Source organism: Erinaceus europaeus, chromosome 7 (genome assembly GCF_950295315.1).
Source record: "Erinaceus europaeus chromosome 7, mEriEur2.1, whole genome shotgun sequence".
NCBI lineage: Eukaryota > Metazoa > Chordata > Mammalia > Eulipotyphla > Erinaceidae > Erinaceus > Erinaceus europaeus.
Window position 1 is genome coordinate 29,568,348 of NC_080168.1, and position 20,865 is coordinate 29,589,212.

The following is a 20,865-nucleotide window of genomic DNA, read 5'->3' on the forward strand; positions in this document are numbered from 1 at the left end:
GGAAATAATCACATGTGTGTACATTGGGGCATAATTTATCATATGGCTTTATCAGATAAAGGAAATGGAAAATCCTGAACAAATTATAAAAGTGTGTCCAACTCTGACTGACTTGTCCTTAAGATGGATCTTCTGTAAATAATTAAATTAGTGGATTTTCCTCCAGTCCATGTGGACAGGAAGGGAAAAAAATAAGCATACACAAATATAGATAAACACTGAAAAAAGAAATTTAAATGGCTAAATATCATGTTTTTTTTAGTTGTTTGTACAAAAGAGGCTTTTCCATTATTGAATTGTTAGCACACATTTTGAATTCCCTCGGGCAAAAATGAAAAGATAATTTATAAAGAAGTAGTTTAAGTATGACTAGTAATATATAAGAAATATGATCTATTTAATGGCCACAGATATTTATATGTGTAAAAATTGGAGACTTCTCTTTAAGATATTTTAACTGCAGACAGATAATTTCAAAGTAGCTTGTTAATGGGTATATGAGAGCTCTCCAAGACTCCGAGAGTCCACTTTGGAATTTAGAGAAGAGAGGCTCCTTCTGTTTGGCTCTATTTAGTTGTTTCAGCATATCTGTGTGAAAGAGAAAGAATCAGTAATTAGTGATTGGTTTTAAGAAGAGATAGAAGTTGACTGGTTTTAAGAAAAGTTTTAGCAGTGAATGGAGAAGGGAGGAGGGAGGTGTGTGTGTGTGTGTGTGTGTGTGTGTGTGTGTGTGTGTGTGTGTGTGTGTGTGTGTGCGTGTGTGTGTGTGTATGTGTGTGTAGGATGAGAGGAGGTTTCACATCCTATTAATAAAGGGACAAACAACAAATCATTCTATCATTGGTCCAGGGAACTACAAAAACCTGAATATGACAGCATGGCTGAAAATATTTTCACTACTCAGGGACTATGCCTCTGTAAACATGGTTTCACTGAGCTTACTATTAAGAGCAAGCTGCAAAAGAGGCTTGAAAACCCAGGGGTCTAATATCAAGTGAGCAGTGGGAAGGTGACCTTTCATTCCGACTGTTTATGAAAGATCTACAGACTCTGTCTCAGTGTGGGTCCAGCATCAGCAAGAGGCCAAAGGGGAGATGAGGAGCCCAGTGGCTTGTTTTACTTTTTGTTGGTTTGTTTTACTGTGATTTTTGAGGTCATATAATCAACTTAGAAAATGCAGCTGAAAAATAATATAAATGATAACTTTGCTTTTACATACTGCCTTATAATTTTCATTAAATCAATGTATGCAAATTTCTATTGACAATTTGTTTTCTATTAGCTAGCTGTATTAATTTGGGTCCTAAAATTATCCATTGTTGAGTGTACATAATTTTTAGGAAAAGAGGTAAAAGGAGAACTGGTACAATTGAGATAAGACAAAAAATTATATAAAAGTTAATGGATTCAAAAGAAAAAACTTAAATAGTGCTATTAGCATGAAGGTAATTTGGAGATTATCTTTCTTAATATTCTATAACATAAGTAATTGCTACATTAAAATTGAGAAGCAAGAATTTTGGGGGGCAATAAGATAGCTCAGCTTGTTAGAGTGCAAGTCTGTCATGTGTCTGCCCCAGGTTCATACAGGACCCTACCAAGTCCTCCCTGGGAAGCTTCCCCTGGGAAGCTTGGATTCTGTGGTGTCCTTCTCTTCTTCCCTTTGGCTCTCTGCCTCTGTTACTCTCTTTATATCTGAAAAAAAGTCAGCTCAGTGTGGTGAAGCCCTAGTATGTATAAAAATCCTGATGGGATAGGATATATTTTTTAATGTGTATGTGTGTGTTTTTACAAAGTATCTTGAACTGGCTGCCTGTCTATGAAGCATTTGTATACTGGGCATCTGCAAACATTCAGAGGGAAGAATTTTAGCAGCATAGAAAACTTTATCATTTCATTTAATCAAACACCTCAGGCCTTTTACAGACATTTTTCTTCCTCTCCATCTACTCTGAAAATAAACATGAAAAAAAAAAAACAAAGGGAAAAAATTAAAAAGAATGGTGCCATAAATGGGTTAGAAATGCTGTGACTTCCTCAGGACTGATTTAGTTACCATCTCAGAAGAAAGCATGCACACTTTGTTGACTGTATGGCTCTGACTGATTGATGGTAGACTGGCAAGGTTACCATAGCTAATTACAACATCATTCATCTAAGGTTGCGTGGGGAAAAAAATACTAGGAACCCAAGAAACAAAAAGAGAAAAGAAAGAAAAGCTATTCTGTAGCTGTTAACTTTTGAATAATCAGCTCCAACAGGAAACAAATAGAATGAAACTCAATGACCAAATTATGACTTAGAGATTCAGCCAAGCAAATGGCCTCAGTTCCCGGGTAATTTCAACTCTGGGCTTTATAGCCCACAACAGACAGCTTCCAGCAGAAAGGAACACTTACATGCATTTGGGCTTTGTAGTCAGAATTCAAAGGCTCCAGCAGAAGTCCAGCCCAGCCCAGAGCTTTAGTTCTGCTATGTGTGTGGTGAGAGTGTGTTTGTCTAGGATCAGATGCCAAAACTTAAACTCACATTATGGGCACAGCAGCTACTTACACACTGCAGCCTAATTAAAGGAGTAAACTTCCCTCCTTCTTTACTTTTTCCTGAAGATCAGTGCCATAAAGGGATTTGGTTTCCTTAAAAATTCAGACAAATGTTCCCATATGTTTCCCTTATGCAGTAAATTAGTCAAAATCAGATAGAAAAGGGGTCACAGTTTCCAACAATAATCTATAGCTACATAATATTTTCTGAGAACTACTGAAAATAAAGAGAGGAGAACTCTGTTTTGAAAATAATTATATTGTAACAAACATACAATCATAATTTCCATTTCAGTTTTGAAGAGACACAAACACACATGGAAACAATATAGCTTCTGAGGCACCTTTCAGCTTTCAAGTCTCAAAAACAAGAATCACTTTCAAATAGAAAGTAGCTCATCTTCAAAGTTTAACATAATACAGCAGAATAAAGCTAATACCATTTCAACTGCAAACTTTAATCAGATTGCTTTATATCTGGGTAATACAGATCACAGGGGTGGCAACAACCGAGTTTTGAAATACTTTTTATCCTGACACACTGCTTAAATTACATTGCTAAAATAATTATAACTAGAGAGATGTTTTCACAGGGAAGCCTGAACTCCAAATAGGAAATTTTCAGCTGGAAAGTACTAAGTAAATTATCAAGTGGTTGGAAATAAAATTAGTAATTAATTGGGGTCAAGAGATAGAAAATAACAGAGGTATAGAGTCAGATTCAAATTCAGCTTGGCTTTAATGAAATTTTCCCAAGATATCTAGAACCAGTTGGCACAAAATAGGCTAAATTTACACATGAGGAAACTATAGATAAGTGAGATGTATGGTGTGTGGTGTGACATCTCCAGATGTGATCTGGAAGGTCTTCTTTTCAGATATGTATGCCCATGTACCTCCAACATGCCCTAGTTGTTTTTAATGAGAAAAAAAAATAGTGGTCCCAATAGATATAGGTTAAATGACATGTTTAAACATACCCTTAGATCAAATACTGCAGTGATTGTGATCAATTATATATCATTGGTTTGAAAGGAACTCTGACTGAGATAACCTTGCTTGGGTTATGACCTTACTATGTGGAGTAGCTGGTATATTCTGGGGAACACAAGGCAGTCAAGTACTACGGACCAAAAAGGTAGCACAGAGACTGGTGAAGAGAAAGAGCACTAATTCTTAGTCTTTCAAACCTCAAAATAACTGTTTTCACTTATTTTTTCTTATCTAGGGAAAGCCTTAATGCTTTTGACTTGAAAGGTCAAAATGAGCATGAAATAGACTTACGAGATAAGGGAAAATATCATCTAGGAATTGAATTAGACTATTGATTATGGCATGATTTTCTTCCAAATACACAAATATGCATGTATACACTTACAAGGATACTTACAAGAGATGAAGAGACAAGAACAAGTTCATTGTCAAACATAAAGATGGATTAAAAATAAATTTCTCTACCGTGACACCATCCTGACTTCCCTAGACAAACTCACCAATGTGTCCTGGAACCCCACCTCCCCAAAGCCCTGCCCCACTAGGGAAAGACAAAAACAGGCTGGGGGTATGGATCTACCTGCCAATGCCCATGCCCAGTGGAGAAGCAATTATAGAAGCCAGGCCTCCCACCTTCTGCACCTCATAAAGATCCTGGGTCCACACTCCCAGTGGGATAAAGAATAGTAAGGCTTCCAATAGAGGAGGTGGGAAACAGAACTGTGATGGTGAGAACTGTATGGAATTCAATCTTGTTCATATTTATTAAATCAATAATGAAAAAAAATTAAGTACAGGGGCCCGGGCGGTAGCACAGCGGGTTATGCACACATGGCACAAAGCACAAGGACCAGCATAAGGATTCCCGTTGGAGACTGGCTGGCTTCCCACCTGCTGCGGAGTTGCTTCACAAGCAGTGAAGCAGGTCTACAGGTGTCTATCTTTCTCTCCCCCTCTCTGTCTTTCCCATCTCTCTCCATTTCTCTCTGTCCTACCCAATAACAACGACATAAATAACAACAACAATAACCACAACACTGATAAAACAACAAGGGCAACAAAAGGGGAAAAATAGCCTCCAGAAGTAGTGGATTCATGGTGCAGGCACTGAACCCCAGAAATAACCCTGGAGGCAAAAAAAAAAAAAGTACATACACAGGTACAAAAAATTTTTTTTCAGGCTCAGATTCTATCAATCCTGTCCCAAAGGCGGCTGTGGTTCCTGTAAAGTGAGGATGTGGCAGGACAGCTGCCATGACTGAGGCTGATGTAAATTGCAGGCCTACCTCCATGGAAGATGCACCCCTTTCTAAGAAACCTCTGGACCTCATTCAGTAGTCATGTAACTGCAAGCAGTTTCAGAAAGGAGCCAATGAGGCCACTTAAACTCTCAACAGAGGAATTTCTGAATTCTTTCTGATGGCCTTCCATTGCTATGTGAACCTTCCATTGCTGTGTGGACACAAGAATGTGCCCTGCGTGGTGGTCCACTCCAAATAGGCCCTAGAGAGGACCTGTAGGGTCTCCAGACCTGCCATTGCTTGCTCTGTAACCAACAAAGAAGGTTCACAGTGGAAGCAGCAGATCCAGTTCACTCAGCAGTCCACCGAACAGTCTCAGTCTAAACCAGTGACCTCTGCTACTTTGCTCTCCCCTTCTCCCCTCCCCCGACTGTGTATCATATATTCTTAGCATGCAGTGTTTCCAACATTCGGCTTTTATAAAATATTGTTGCGCTGAAAAAAATAAATTTCTCCATCTTTATTTTACTCTTTTTTTTTTCAGAGAGAGAGAGAGAAAGAGACCATAGGACCAAAGCTTCCTTCAGTACAATGGGGGCCAGACTCAAATCCAGGTCTCTCAAATGGCAAAACTATTCAAGTGAGCTATTTAGCTGACCTGATCTTTACTTTCTAATGGCTTCTGATGTATCGCTACATGGAACATGTACTTATCAATTTACACTCTACAAAAATTGTAAAAGGATATGAGATGCTATGTTATGACATATAGAACTTAAGAGACATGAATAATTAAAATCTATCGTTCACCAAAAAAAAAAAGCCATGTGATTGAAAGAACATTACTAAAAAAACAGATAAAGCTTCAAATCTACTATCTTTTTTCATTTTATTTTCAAAATTCATTTGACCAGAACATTGCTCAGCTCTGGCGTAGGACAGTGCTGGATTATATCCAGGACATCTCAGCCTCAGGAGTGAAAACTCTGTTGCAGATATTGTCCTGATTTTTTTCTCCTCCCTCTCAAGCCAGCTAGTTATTTAACAACAGAGGCACACTGAATCTCTCTCTCTGAGGTTTTGCTTGATCATTTGTAAAATGATGTCAATTTTCTAGAAAATGGCTAATTATGAAATTCCATAGAACCAGGTATTTCAAGGCAACATCTGACAAAAGTTGTTCTAAAAGTGCCAACAATTCTTTTGAGCATAAGTGTTTTTGTTTGCCGTTGAATTTCTAAATAGTGATTTCTGCTTGTTACCTACCGAGCAGCTAACTGTATCTCTTTATCTTGCTACTATGGCCAACCTTATTTGAAAGAGTGAAATAAATGAATTACCGTAGAATCTAGAACTTAAGTGTTTAAAAAATATTGTTTATTTGAGCCAAATATTTGTTGAAATCTTGAAATGGGAATTTCTTTTCTTTCTTTTTTTTTTTTTTCCACCAGGGTTATTGCTAGAACTCAGTGACTACACTACAAATCCACTGCTCCTGGATGCCATTTTTTCCTTTCTATTTTTTTTTTTTGTTTGTTTGTTTTTTTTTGTGACAGGACAGATGCAGAGAGGTTGTGGGGATGTGGGGAAGCCTGGCAGAGCTTGACATGAGAGATGAGTTCATCCTGGTAAGTCTCTCTACAGAGGGGTTGAGCAAAAAGAGGGACATATAAACCTCAAAAGGTTGGCAGCCATGTAAGTCTTCCCTCCCCCACAAAAACATCCTGCATCTTCTCCTCAGAGCCTGGCATTCATTAAAAGACTTTAAGCCTGCTCCACCCTACATTCCCTGATACTATGGCCCATCTGTTTATTAGCTACATATCAATCTTCTTCTTTGTCTTACAAATGACTAAAGGTCTCCTTCCTAATTCCCCCCACAAGGTATTGCTAATCCTGTCAGTTGAACCCCTAGCAACAATTGCTGGGGGGGTCCATACCATTCCCTGCCCCTTTGCCTTTCTCCACCCCTTTCTTAACCATGTATGGTATTGTCAAGCCACTTCCTTTTCTGTTTTGTCTTTTTCTGTGTACCGACCTGGGGGAGGGCAGACATGCAGACTGAGAGGCTAATGCCAGCCATTGCGGTTTGGGCCATGTGGCTTAACCAGGTGTGCTAGTGCCCGACTCTGGGGCACTCGAATGAATAAAGATTTGCATTGTTTTGCCACCACGAGCTTAGTTCCTGGGTCATATCTTCCTCTCTTGACACTAGCCTGACAGACAGAGAGGAAGTGAGAGGGAAGGGGAGATAGTGAGGAGGAGGGAAAGATTGATGCCTGAAGACCTGCTTCACAGCCTGTGAATCATTTCCCCTGCAGGTTGGAGCCAATGGGCTCCGACCTGGTCCTTTCGCTTGATGATATGTGCACTTAATCAGGTATGCCACTTCCCAGTGCCCAGAAAATTGGGAGTTGTTACTAGCTTATTTTAATGCCTAGTACTGAGCTCTGTGAGTATGATTCTTTGCACTTTCATGTGGTGTTTGTTCCATTATATTTCTTTTACAATTAGACTCATAAGTTAGCAATCTGCACCGTACAATAAAAATGACTGTCCAATTCCAAAATCCTTGAATCATAAAGTGTTAAAATGATGTGCAAATAAGGATTGAGTCAGAATTAATCATTTTGTATTACATTATAAATCCCATTAGAAAAAAAATGGCAGGAAATTATTTAGATGAAGTGGAAATTAGATGGTCACTCACTTGATTTAAAACTCTACTTAAAAATTTAAAAAATATATAGTCCATTAATTTATAGGGTAGGTAACCATAAATTCTTTTAGGTCTGCAGAAGATTTTTTTTTATATTCATCTTTTTAACCTCTCATTGTTGGGTTAAATTTAGAAATAAATTCGTTCTACACCAACTATGCTTTTGTGGAGATTTGGGTAAGATTTTGTAAACAAGGTCATATTTACATAAACTTAAAAGAAATATGTAAACTTACTTACTAGAAAAGAGGCAAAAGGGTAAGCCAAGAAAAATACCGGTCTTTCTACAGCTTAGATGTTTGAAATAAAATAAATTTGTTGGATAGCATGGAGTTCATAGTGGCTGCAGGTTAAGGTGACTATCATTACTATCTAGTAATGAAAGCTGGCAAAAACCTTGACAGGTGACTGGCTAAAGAAGTTATGGGATATATAATCCATGGAATGATACTCTGCAATCAAAAAAGATGATATCGTGCTCTTTGGGAAAAATGGATGGAACTGGAGCTGATTATGCTTAGTGAAATAAGTAGATAACAGAAAACCACAAACTCACATGTGGAACTGATACAGATAAACTTCCAAAGACAAACAAGCAGAACAAACTGTCCCTAAAGGTTTGTGAGAACAATCGTATTTATCTTTGGGATGTGGGAGCGTGGAGACACAGAACTTTGGTGGTGAGGGTAATATACACTGCAAAATTATAGTCTTGTAACTCACAATTAAAAACACACACATGCATACACACTTAAGGCTGGCAAAGGGGAAGCAGGTGGATCATAAAGAGACTGGCTATGAACTCAATGCATAACTTGTATGTTGACATTTTATCTGGGATAAAAAAGGAACAGGAACAGCCACCCTCTGTATGTATTTATGCCTGGATGTGAGGAGGTCACTACTAGTTTTTAACAAGATATTATTGATGGTTGTCTTTTGTTGGAAAAGGACATAAATTATCCTAAGTATTGAATACATTTTTATTTCAGGTATCAGTGAAACAAATCTTTCATGATTAACATGGCAGGGCCATAAAAATGTCTTGATTTGGGAGTTGGGCGGTGGCGCAGCGGGTTAAGCGCACGTGGCGCAAATTGCCAGGACCTGCGTAAGGATCCCAGTTCGAGCCCCCGGCTCCCCACCTGCTGGGGAGTCGCTTCACAAGCAGTGAAGCAGGTCTGCAGGTGTCTGTCTTTCTCTCCTCCTCTCTGTCTTCCCCTCCTCTCTCCATTTCTCTCTGTCCTATCCAACAACAACAACATTAATAACCACAACAATGTTAAACAACAAGGGCAACAAAAAGGAAAATAAATAAATAAATAAATAAAAAGTTAATTTATTTAAAAAATGTGTTGATTTTCAGTATTTTGTTAAATTATATCTTTGAAGCAAGATAACCCTGTGCGCCAATAATGATTCAATTCTTTACCTTCTTGAATAGGTCTCCACAATGAGAAAACGAGTGAGGAGCCCAACTTCTGCTGAATTAGCCTGGGTGACTGAACAAACACTATGTGAAGGAGAACCAGTTCCAACAGCTCCCAGGAGTTCAGTCAGGAGGAGAGCTAAGGGTTGGGACTCAGAGCTTGCCATTTCATATGCACCTGTCAAGATGAATTACTACAACAAAAATGCTACTCTTCATCTGACAAGTCTTCCTTTGAACAGGATCACTGAGTGAGCCTGGAAAAAAACAACCTAGTCACTTCATTAGAGGCATACTCTCCACCATTTTGAGAACCATAAGCCAAGCCCATACCCTGCCCTTAGGGCAACAAAAAGGAAACAGTATAGTAGAAACCAGAGCTAATGGGAGTGCTTCTTTCCCTAATGTCTGTGAACAACCTGGCTAATGCACTTTCTTAGTTTTCAAAGTGCCAGAAATAAATCTGATCATTTCACTCAATTTGATAAATTTGTTCAATTTGATAGAACCAAAATGGTGGGTATGAGATGACTTGAAAAAAAAAAATCATTCACTTCTGCTCAAATTCCTCTAGTCAATTCTCAGGACCATCTGCATCAGCTTGCTAATGAATTTGGACACGGTTCTCCAGGCAGTAGGAAGCCATCAGAGTTGTTAAGCAGGGGAGTTATATAATCATATTTGTAATCTAGAAAGGCAGCCCTGGCAGAAGTACTGATGAGGGTCTCTGAAATAATCTGATTGATAATAAAGCTCTAGTGTGTTACAGTGACTGTGGACAAGCTGTCTATAGAAAATGGGGAAAGTAAGGAAGAACAAAGTGAAAAAACTAGAGATGTTGCCATGGTTCCTGTCTAAATGGCTGGAAGGCAGCATTTATCATCTAATAGTGAAAATTAGCTAATCTCATCATTTAATCTGTTGTGCTAGGGGAAATGTGATTTGTGAGCCAAGGAATTAAGCATTTTCAGGATTTTGGTATATTTTCACAAAGTTAAGTCCTAGGAAAACGATACCAATGAATTCCTTTGAAAGTTACAAATTAGAAGACGTACAACTAAATGGTTCTAGACATTGGAGCCAGCATGGGTTCAGATTCTGGCTTCAGCTCTGGATAGTAACGTCGATGGAGCTGAATTACTTAGCCAGCTTCTGCCAGTTTCCTCATCCATATTTTTTCTTTGGGGGTGGGGAACAGCAGAAGGCAACTAAGTCTTAGGAAGCTTCAGTAAGCTGCTTTGAGTACAGGGTTTAGACTAGTTATTGCACTGCCTTGATCTCAGTAACTGGGTATACACACAGTTATCATTCAATACATCTTGTTTTCTGTCTCAATTTTTACCACCAATCAGTGTTGAGGTAGAAAATACACTTTTATGAAAAGATCCATTTCCTTTTCTTCTTGCAGTTAACATCATATTGCCCAAATTACCCAACAAAAGAAACTGTGAAAACTAAACAACAGCAGACTTTTTTTTTTCCCCTGAGCAAGCTCATCAGAGAAGTGAAATTCTCAGGCAAAGAGGGTACTTTGAGGTTCAGCCCTTCAAAGACCACAGTAGTTACTTATAAATAGAATATTAAAACAAGCAAGAGCAATTTCCCTTTAGTCTTCTCTTATTGCCTAATTTTCCTCCCATACTATTTGCATAATGGATAAAAAGGCATCCATTATGCAAATAAATGACAGGGTTGTGAGGTTGCCCAAGCCACAAACCTCATTCAGATGAGCAGAAGCTGCAACAAAGCTCTCTGTTGTCTGTTTTTCCAGCTGACTCCACTAACCTTGTTTCCAAAAGACAGAAGAAAACCATGATGACCCACAGTGATTCATTTCCACTTGGCTTGTTTTAAAAGTACCACCGGCAAAACTTTCCAGAAAATTAGTATAAAATGCTTAGAATAAGTATTGCCATACTAATCTATGCTTTGCAGATTACTTTGTTTCCAGTGGAGGGGAGGCTTGTACTGTGTACCATTTGAAGCATGCACTTTGCTTTGAAAATAATAAAATCCCTTTTGCAATATGGGAAAAAGTTACAGCTTGAATATTTACTAAGAAAAGGTATTCAGGAGAGTCGGGAGTTAGTGCAGCGGGTTAAGCTCATGTGGTGCAAAGAGCAAGGACAGGTGTTAAGGATCCTGGTTCAAGCTCCCTGCTCCCCACCTGTAGGGGAGTCACTTCAGAAGCGGTGAAGCAGGTCTGCAGGTGTCTGTCTTTCTCTCCCCCTCTCTGTCTTCCCCTCCTCTCTCCATTTCTCTCTATCCTATCCAACAACGACAACATCGATAACAACAGCAATAATAACTACAACAATAAAACAACAAGGGGAACAAAAGGGAATAAAAAAGTTTTTTAAAAAAAGAAAAGGTATTCAGGGTGATTTCAGCTATATGCTTAGATTCACATAGGAATAAAACATTGTTATAAGTACCAAAATACCAGTGAATTTTCAAAAACTTCATGCTATTAAACTGATGTAAATTTATGACCAACAAGTATTACCCCCCAAAATGGCATATTTTTTCCTTTGGAACTACAAATCCATTAGGACTTTAGAATGATTATTTCATCTTTCTACTAACACCTCAAAATAAATAAAATAGAATAAATATTTCTTGAGTAAAATCACCACATGAGCTGCTCTCATTTGACGAAATTTGTAGGGTAGAATTATGAAATGAATTCAACACATTTTCCTGCAACTCTGAAAGATAGCATTTAAGCAAATATATTTTTTAAATAGTTAAAACAGAAAGTGACCCTTATTTATAGCTAGCATTCTTTGAAAACCCTTAAATTTCTCAAAAAATGGTGCTTACAGGGACTGTTTTTTAGTGACCCTCATAGTCTACAGATGAACCCCATCATTTAACTTTCCAGCTCCTCCCCTACATGTCTGGAGTCATGCAATCCAGATTCCCTTGCAATTTAAGAAAACACTAGTTCCACTTGCCTGAGGATCACCAGATGCAAAAATTGAAGAAAAAAGATAATTTCAAGGAAAGAAAATTGGTAAGATTTTTTTTGTTTCCTTTTCATTTTTCCTTTATTTCCTTTTCTTATAAAGAAATTTCTAATATGCCCAGTCAGAAAGTAGAAGCAATCTATAGTCAGCAAGACGTGTCACAACAAGGTGGCATTCATACCACTAAAATTGCACATACCCAATTTCAGAGCAGAAGGGGTTACTTCAATCTCCCTACCAATTGGTTTAAATGCAGCCAGTTGGGCAGCCACTTCTGTCTCAAAAGCATCTGGACTCTGCCGGTCTGCAGGGTTTCCAGTGGGGCTCTCAATCTTGTGGAGTGGTTCTTGCTCTTCAAACACAGCAATCAGCTACAAATAAATCCAACAACATTAATTACTTTGGAGGACACACATCATCATGTGACATGGTAGCTAGTCTATGGTCTCTTTATTTGGACTTTAATGAGAATTACTTCTTAAACCTTAAAACTTGAATTCTTTAGTATACCATGACTTTTAATATATGTCTAAAAGAGCCATATTCAGAAAAAAACATGATTTGCTCATGTAGTCCTAATACAGAAAACAATCTTGGCTCCCTTGAAGACATGACTACTTCCGCCCATTACAAACTTGTTAATATAGAGTAAGATTGTCCCCGCCAAATTAAATATACAGAATTTGAACTATAGACTTGCATGTTAGAAAAGGGCATTCCAGTTTTAATGAGCTAAGGCATTACATATCCCCTAGTTACATTTGTTATTTTAGAAAATAAAATAAAAATAAATGTGTGTGTCAGAGCCAGGTGACGGTTCACCTGGTAGAGTGCACATATTACCATGCCTGAATACCCAGGTTCGAGAACCTGGTCCTCACCTGTGGGAAGGTGGGAATGGGGAGTGGGGTGGGACTTCATGAGTCACGGAACAGTATTGCAGGTATCCCTCTTATTCTGGCTCTCACCGTTTTATGAAAGAAAAAGGAAAAAAGAAAACTGGCCACTGAGAATGGTGGAATCATTCTGCAGGTACTAAGGTATTACAATGTCCCTGAGGGAGCCCTTGTTGCAAAATAAAAATAAATCTGTATATCTATTATATGCTATTTATGTTTATCTTGTTTGTACAAAAATCCAATATTATGCATGCCTTTGGTTTTGTGCTTTTTCTTCATGACAATGCTGACTGCTTTAGACCAGCAATGTGAAAAGTCTAATGAAACCAAACATTGGCATCTTAACCTAATTGTTCTCCTTTTCATCTCAACCTCATATTATCAGAATATGATAACAATGCTTCCAGTTAACTATGAGAATTAAGAACTGTGTTCTTGTTATTAACATGAGACATTTGTCCATTTCTATGTAATTTTTCATAAACTAGGGGTGACAAGTTCAGGCAGTTGTGAAATGTCTGTGCAACTGTATAAGCATTGCCATATAAAGCAGATGGTAACCTCACCAAAACTGCATTTTTGGCTACCAGAGAGCACTATCACTGAGAAACTGCAAATGTTTCTCATCAACTGATGAGAGAAAGTTCAAATGTGAGTGCCATAGTTAACTGAGACATGTTGTCACCCCAATAAAAGGCAGGGTGTATAGATATAAAAAGATATATAAATCTCTAGATTTATTTTTCACTCATTAAATAAAACAAACCTACTTGTGATTAAAATATTGGAATATTCAAATATTTCCTGAATGAATAAATATTCAGGAAAGGTATTTAATGCCCCAACTACAGAAGAACCTTATTGGCAATAGTATTAATAACACAGACTCAGGGGGTAACCAATCAAGACCTCATAATTTCCAAGTTCACTCTTTTAAAAGAAATGGATACAATTAGGGATATGCAAATTGGCTAGTCACAAATAATTTTCATAACTGACTACCATTTCCAGTATGGAGACTTACTTAATTGAAAAACACAGTAATTTTCTCACCACAGGAAAATAAATGCTACTCCCAAGGTATTATTTTTTAATTTTTGAAATTGAGTGCATACATCTTATGAATTGATTTGAGATAAGGCTTAAATAGATTAATAATAGAAAATTGTTTTAGGATGAAAATAATCAGTGGAAACATATCATACTTTAAAAAAAATTATTTATAAAATGGAAATACTGACCAGACCATATTTATAAAATTGAAATGTTGAGCAGACCATAGGATAAGAAGGGTACAATTCCACACAATTCCCATCCCCTCCCTTAAAAACTTTCCTATTTTTTATCCCTTTGGAATCCTACACAGACATGATGGGCCTAGACTTCTAACAGATCCCTCTCTCCACTATCCCTGGTCATCTCCATCAGGAGCAACATAATGGACCCCTCTGTGAGCCCCTATAGGACCTTGCCTTCAATATGGATCAACAATGGTAGGGACAGCCCCATTCTCCTAAAGGAGGTTGGACCAAAATAATCTACCACTCAAGGAAGATGGGTCCTGAAATCAGTGCAGCCTAAAATGTTCCTAGCCATGACCACAGAATGGGAACCATGCCATTCTAATCATTTGACCACAGTGAAGAGTTTACTATTTAAAGTACTAAATAGTAAAATGAAATCAATTTTTTAAATATGGTGGAATTATTTTCATTATTATATATATTACATTTTATAATGCAATATATAAGATATATGCTATGATATATATTTTTTGAGTTGTCAGAAAAGTCATAACCCATTTTTACACAAACACAAAAATACATCATGACTTTTCCAATAACCCAATATTTTACATTTTAATTACTGTTTTAAGCTTATACATTGATAAATTCTAACAGGTATTAACAATATTTATTTTAATATACCAATTATCTAGACAAAGAAGATTAACATGTTGACACTTTGGACAATTTTGACTAATATTTTTTTATTACCTTAGTCACGCTACATTCTCAAATTTCAGTTTACCCTACCTTAAACATCAGGAAAAAGGGAGTCCAGCAGTAGTGCAGCAGATTAAGTGCAGGTGGTGTGAAGCGGAAGGACAGGAGTAAGGATCCTGGTTCGAGCCCCCTGGCTCCCCACCTGCAGGGGAGTAGCTTCACAAGCTGTGAAGCAGGTCTGCAGGTGCCTATCTTTCTCTCCCCCTGTATCCCCCTCCTGTCTCCATTTCTCTCTGTCCTATCCAACAACGATGACATCAACAACAACATCAATAATAACTACAACAATAAAACAAGGGCAAAAAAAAGGGAATACATAAATAAATAAATATCAGGAAGAAGAGAAAACTCAGCTGTCAATCAGAAGTATAATACAGGGGCCAATTGATGGCCCACCTGGTTAAGTCCACATGCTATAATGTGCAAGAACTTGGTTCAAGCCCCCAGTCCCCACCTGCATTGGGGAAGTTTCATGAGTGGTGGAGCAGGGCTATAGGTTTCTCTCTGTCTCTCTTCCTTTCTGTATCTTCCCCTTCCTCTAGATTTCTGGCTGTCTCTACCAAAATAAATAAAGATATTTTTTTTTTAAATTAGAAGAAAATAAGTATGATACATGACTTTAAAATAGATACCTCATTTGATAAATCAGGGTTTATTGCTGTTGTTATATCATGGTGTTTTAGTGTTTTGTACTGTTATATACATGGATTTATAGAAAATCTACAAACAATGTTCTATCTTTTATTAAATGTTCAAAAATAATTCTACTATTTGAGTTGATCTTTTGTGACGGAATAAGAAGTCATTTGTACTAGAGTACAGTGCTTTCATTTTAAATGCAGGGTTTCAGAGTGCACAGTAGCTATTTTCTTAAAGAGAAAACTCTGAAAACTGCAACGACATTGTAGAGTATTTCCAATTTACCTATGAGTTATTATACCCTCAAAAATATGAATTCCAGTCATTAGAGATATTGACAATACCCTATTCTTCTTGATTGTTGATTTGTTCAGCTTATCCCCCAATTCCAAGATAGATAGAATTTCTCTTTGCAAATCATTTTCCTATGAGTGGATTAAAAAGAAGAGTTCTAATTCTAAATTCTAGATGTACTAGTAAATCCAGTTCCTAAATCTGTAGACCCCAAAGTCAACTGTAACCACAGGTACATGAGACAGACACTCTCTCCATGCAGCCTTCGTCTCGGGATCTACAACAGACACAAACTTACACCTGAATAGTGTTACTCATTAGTAGTTCAGTATTGCACAGACAGAAGTTGGACATGAAAAAAAAGGAATTGCATAAAAAAGAGGTAAAACAAGTTTTATTAAGGTTTCATCTAGACTAAACTTCTGGGGCATGCAGGAGATGTGTTTCACAGACACATCTGGGACCCCAGCAACCTGACCTTTATGCAAATATGCAATATTTTTATTTGGATGCCTTTAGCTTCTGCTGCCATATTCAACTTCTGGACCACCTTCTGTTCTCCAGTGATGCCAGTATTCTTGTGTCTCTCAGAGGATTGCTGACATTTTGCAAAGACTCCATAATCCAAAATGATCTGTTCACATAATTATTTTTTCCAACCAACAGTCTTGTCCCCACAGATCTCTCTAAGTATTTAGGAGTCTAATCCTGAGATAACCCAAAGGAGATCAATTTACAAATGTACATTCTTTCAATGACAAGAAAGGAAGAAAGGCAAACAGAAAGAGAAGAGGAAACTTATGAAACCAAAACAAAGCAACCTTCACAATTTCCATCTACCCCCCAAAGTACCATCTGATTCTCACCTACCTTCTAAAAGCAAAGTTGGAGAGATCATTTCACAGACAAGGGAGGTATCTACTCTCTTCCCTCTTCTCATTCCAAATTTAAATATAGAATCTACAACGTATTCCTGAATCCTAGAAAAGATTGTCTAACTTAGCAAATCAAAAAGTGAATGTAGGAGACTGGGGGGGGGGGTCTTCCAAAGCTTATATTCTAACTACTGGCATTCCATCCTTTTGGTGACCCAGCTTGAAAGGTACCAGTAATTCTTATCCCTCTTATGGCATGTTATCTGTTCCCTTTCTTCCTCTCATTCACTTCTCACACTTTCAATTTTCAACAAATCTAAAATACTACCAATGTTCCATCACTTGTCAACTTCTTCCACTTTCAGTAGTTTGGACCCAGCCAGCTATTATAAATGTCACACATGAATCCATGAATTAGTGAAAAAGAGCTTTAACTAATCTCATATATACAGAAGCATGCACAAGCCCTTGTGCACATACATGCGCGCGCGCACACACACACACAATACTTTTTAATCCACTCTCAAAACTACAGTAAAAGTGATTTTTCTGAAATAAAGGTTCATCTTGTTTCTCTACCAAGATCCCAGTTAGTGCTCCACACCCTCATATACTGTTCAGCCCCAGCCTTGCAATTCCTATGGTCATGTATGCCCTGTCCCACTTCTGACCACATATTCTGTTTCCCCTTTGTTATCACAATTTGATTCTCCTATATTGTCTTCTTTATACATGTGTAGTATCAACACTTGCTATTCTCTGTGACTGAAATAATCTTCCACCCAACACTTACATGATTGGTTCCTCTCTGCTTCAGAACTTTCCTGAAATGTCAGATTTTCATTGTTCAAAATTGCAAAAACCCCATTAGTCCCTATAATTTCCTTATTTTTCTCATAGCACTTATCACCTTCTTAATGCCATACCTACTTTTGCTTATTGTCTCTCTACTGTACTAGAAGAGTGACTATGTGCATTTATTCAATAAGAATTCAAATTACTGAATTTCCAATGGATAGTAAATGACAGAAGAGGTAAGAAGGGTTTGGCGCAATGACCAAGGTGAGCAGTTGGGCTGAACACTGCCTTATCTACTTTGCAGTGATTTAAATTTGTCTAATGTGACGCTTCTTCAGGTGTGTCAACAAGTGCTTACTATATATATATATGAACCTTCCTGAGAGGCATGGTCTTGATTGGCAAGCCATGAACTCAGAATTGAGCTTTATTATACCATTTCATGTAAATAGTATATTTTATATTCTACCAACTAGTTGTGCTTTCTCTTCTACGATGAAGAGGTGATAGTTAAAAGTTTCAATGGGAGAGGGCCATGAAAATAGCTCACTTAGATGGTGCACTGCTTTGCCACTTGTATAATCCAGGTTTAAGCCCAGCCCCCACCTCACTGAAGGAAACTTGGCTGCTGTGTTCTATATACCTAGCCTTAAAAAAAAAAAAAGGTGTGTGTGTGGGGGGGCGGGTTCCTCTATCTGCAGTAAAGGCCCTAGGGGAGCCTGATGGTAGTAGTGCCCCTGGTTGAGCGCACATGTTATTGTGCTCAAAGACTTGTTTTTGAGCCCCTGGTCCCCACCTGCAAGGAGAAAAGCTTTTTGAGTGGTGAAGCAGGTCTGAAGGTATCTCTCTTTCTCTATCTCCCCCAACTCTCTTTATTTCTGGATGCATATATCCAATAAATAAATATAATAAAAGTAAAATTAAGATAGTAGGAAGACATATATATCTGAGGAGTCAAGGTGTCTTTCATGACTCAAGAAGGCATATATCATACAAATAAATGTTAGGAAAAACATGAAAATGTATATTGAATAATTGAATGTGATGTTATGAATTATATTTGGTAATTAGATGTCAAATACCCACATTCATGATATTTCTAGATGAAAGGATAGGCTTTGGTAACTAAAACAAAGTATCCTTTGTCCCCATGACATCTGGAAGGAACATCTGAAACTAGGATTTTCTTAGGAAAAGAAAAATCATCCATATAACCCTATTGCAGGGGCAATTACAGTCTTTTCATCATACTTACCTTGAAAGGTCAAACTACTGAAAAGTCAACAATAACAACAATAAGATAAAAGATCAAAAAGAAATAAGAGAACTGGAATAATCTCCAACATCCACGACCCTGAATAACAAGAGTTGAGCAAAAGGACCACATGTGCCCAGCAACTTCCCATTATCATTATCTCTTAAGGGACTCCAGCCTGTTGTCATGCACAGTTGGGCTATTATGGCCAATGCTGCCAGTAAAAGCTCATATTTGCCTATATGTGCTTGTACTGGGGGTGAGTGAGGTGGGGTTAGTTATTGATTTCTTTGATAATATCCCTACCACGCTTAAATGCTCAGAATCTGACACACAATGGAAGATGAAGTGTGAACTCCTTTCCCCACCACGGATAATAGTCCCTGGCTCCCAGAGTGAGTCTCACTTGACTTGTTTATCCCCTATTCTGCTTTCACTTTGTTGCTTCTCTTTAATCTCTTCATCACAGGGTTGACAGAGGAACAGAGAATGAACTAAGATCAAAAGCATCAAGTAGGTGTTTTTTGTTTTTCTGTTTTTTTTTTCCTTTATCACACCAGAACCCACAAGCTTTATGCTCATAGCACTGTTCTCCCACTTAGCAATACACGGTTTGTACTGTCTTTTCTATTCAGACTATGCCAGAGCAGTATAGTAGTATCTGCAGTTTCTACACTGGAACGCAAAAATTTGAATAAGAGACCCAACAAAGTACAATTTTTAGAATCCCTCAATATTGATAGTGTGATTTCCTATGTAGATAACCTGACATCCTGTCAACTGTATTGTCTTCAGACTTATAGACATGAAATTTCAGACTTATAGACATGAAACAGAAGATCCAAGTGTTAGTAGGACATATTAAAATGCATTTTGAAGCTATTTTTGTGTTAGAAATTACACAAATAGCTTTATTTTAATTACACATCAAGTGAACTAGTGTAGCTATAAAGAAAGGCTTATTCATTGTATTGCATTATTCAGATTAAATTGTTGGACTGAATAACATATTCCAGTTCTGATTTTTTTATTGTTTCCTACATAGGCCATGTTATCCACCACTATCAAGCAAAATTAAATGTTAAAGGAAACAACAGTATTCCACAAAATAAAATTAGAAGCATTTGTCTCAAATGTTAATAAACATAATTAAATCTAAGTAAGACTGTGAAATTAGAACAATTTCACAAGTAGCAGAAAACACATTATCACCTTTGGGAAGAGAGTGAAATACTGCAAAGTTTCATTTTAAATGTATGCATCTGCTCGTAACTAAATAACAACTGACTCTGGGAGCTAATTTTATGCCATTTTAAACAAAGGTCTGAAAATAGATTTTCTTTCTTCATAGGAGTTTGACAACTAGTTTAAAAGCATCTAATCCAGATGATAAAGTTAGCATCTTCATCAGATGCCACCATCAGATCACAGTGCATGTATATACTATCGCTCTGATTCTTCGGAGTTTCAATCAGTGTTCAATAAATGAGGTAAAACCACTCTCTAAACTGTATGTCCTAAATAAGAGCCTCTGTGAACTTTAAATCTTAAAATTAAATCCTAAGGAAAAAAGCATGATTGATTCAACTGTACTGAGAATCTTATTTATCCTGGGAGTCCAGTGGTAGTGCAGTGGGTTAAGCGCATGTAGCACAAAGCGCAAGGACTGGCTTAAGGATCCTGGTTCAAGCCCCTAGCTCCTCACCTGCAGGGGAGTCACTTCACAAGCAGTGAATCACGCAGGTCTGCAGGTGTCTGTCTTTCTCTCCCCCTTTCTGTCTTCCCTCCTCTCTCCATTTCTCTCTGTCCTATCCAACAACAATAAAACAAGGGCAACATAAGGGAATAAATAAATAAATAATTTTTTTAAAAGAATCTTATTTATCCTTACCATTTTTAAAAGAGAAAGTTGCCTGACTTGGCTAGGGGGACAAAAAAACCTATTGAAATAAACACACATGTCATACACAAATCCTCTTGCCTTCCTCAATTATGTTCACAGTTACTAAGAGGGGTTTGGCTGTGGCACAAGATATTATAAACACACAATATCTTACACAAGGTCCTGGGTTCAATACCCTCCCCCGACAATTACCAACTGCAGAGGGGCAGGAGTGGGGTAGGGGGAGGGTGAAGCTTCACAAGCAGTGAAGCACTGTCTCCACCAGAACAAAGAGGAGAAGGGGGGTGAGGAGGAGGAAGAAA

The 20,865-nt window shown here is 37.6% G+C and overlaps 1 protein-coding gene and 1 pseudogene across 2 annotated transcripts in view; one reads left to right on the top strand and one right to left on the bottom strand.

Annotated features, from left to right (window-relative positions):
• The window catches only part of PARD3B (par-3 family cell polarity regulator beta), a 1,240,289-nt gene that overhangs the window by 735,117 nt on the left and 484,307 nt on the right, over positions 1-20,865 (bottom strand). The window contains exon 3 of one of the 2 annotated variants that reach the window (XM_060194068.1): positions 12,094-12,265. The exons of the other annotated variant lie outside the window; for it this stretch is intronic. Within the exon in view, the coding sequence (XP_060050051.1) occupies positions 12,094-12,265 (172 nt within the window). The remainder of the gene's footprint in view (positions 1-12,093; positions 12,266-20,865) is intronic. 2 annotated transcript variants of the gene reach the window in all.
• LOC103111235 (NHP2-like protein 1) lies at positions 4,563-9,180 on the top strand (annotated as a pseudogene).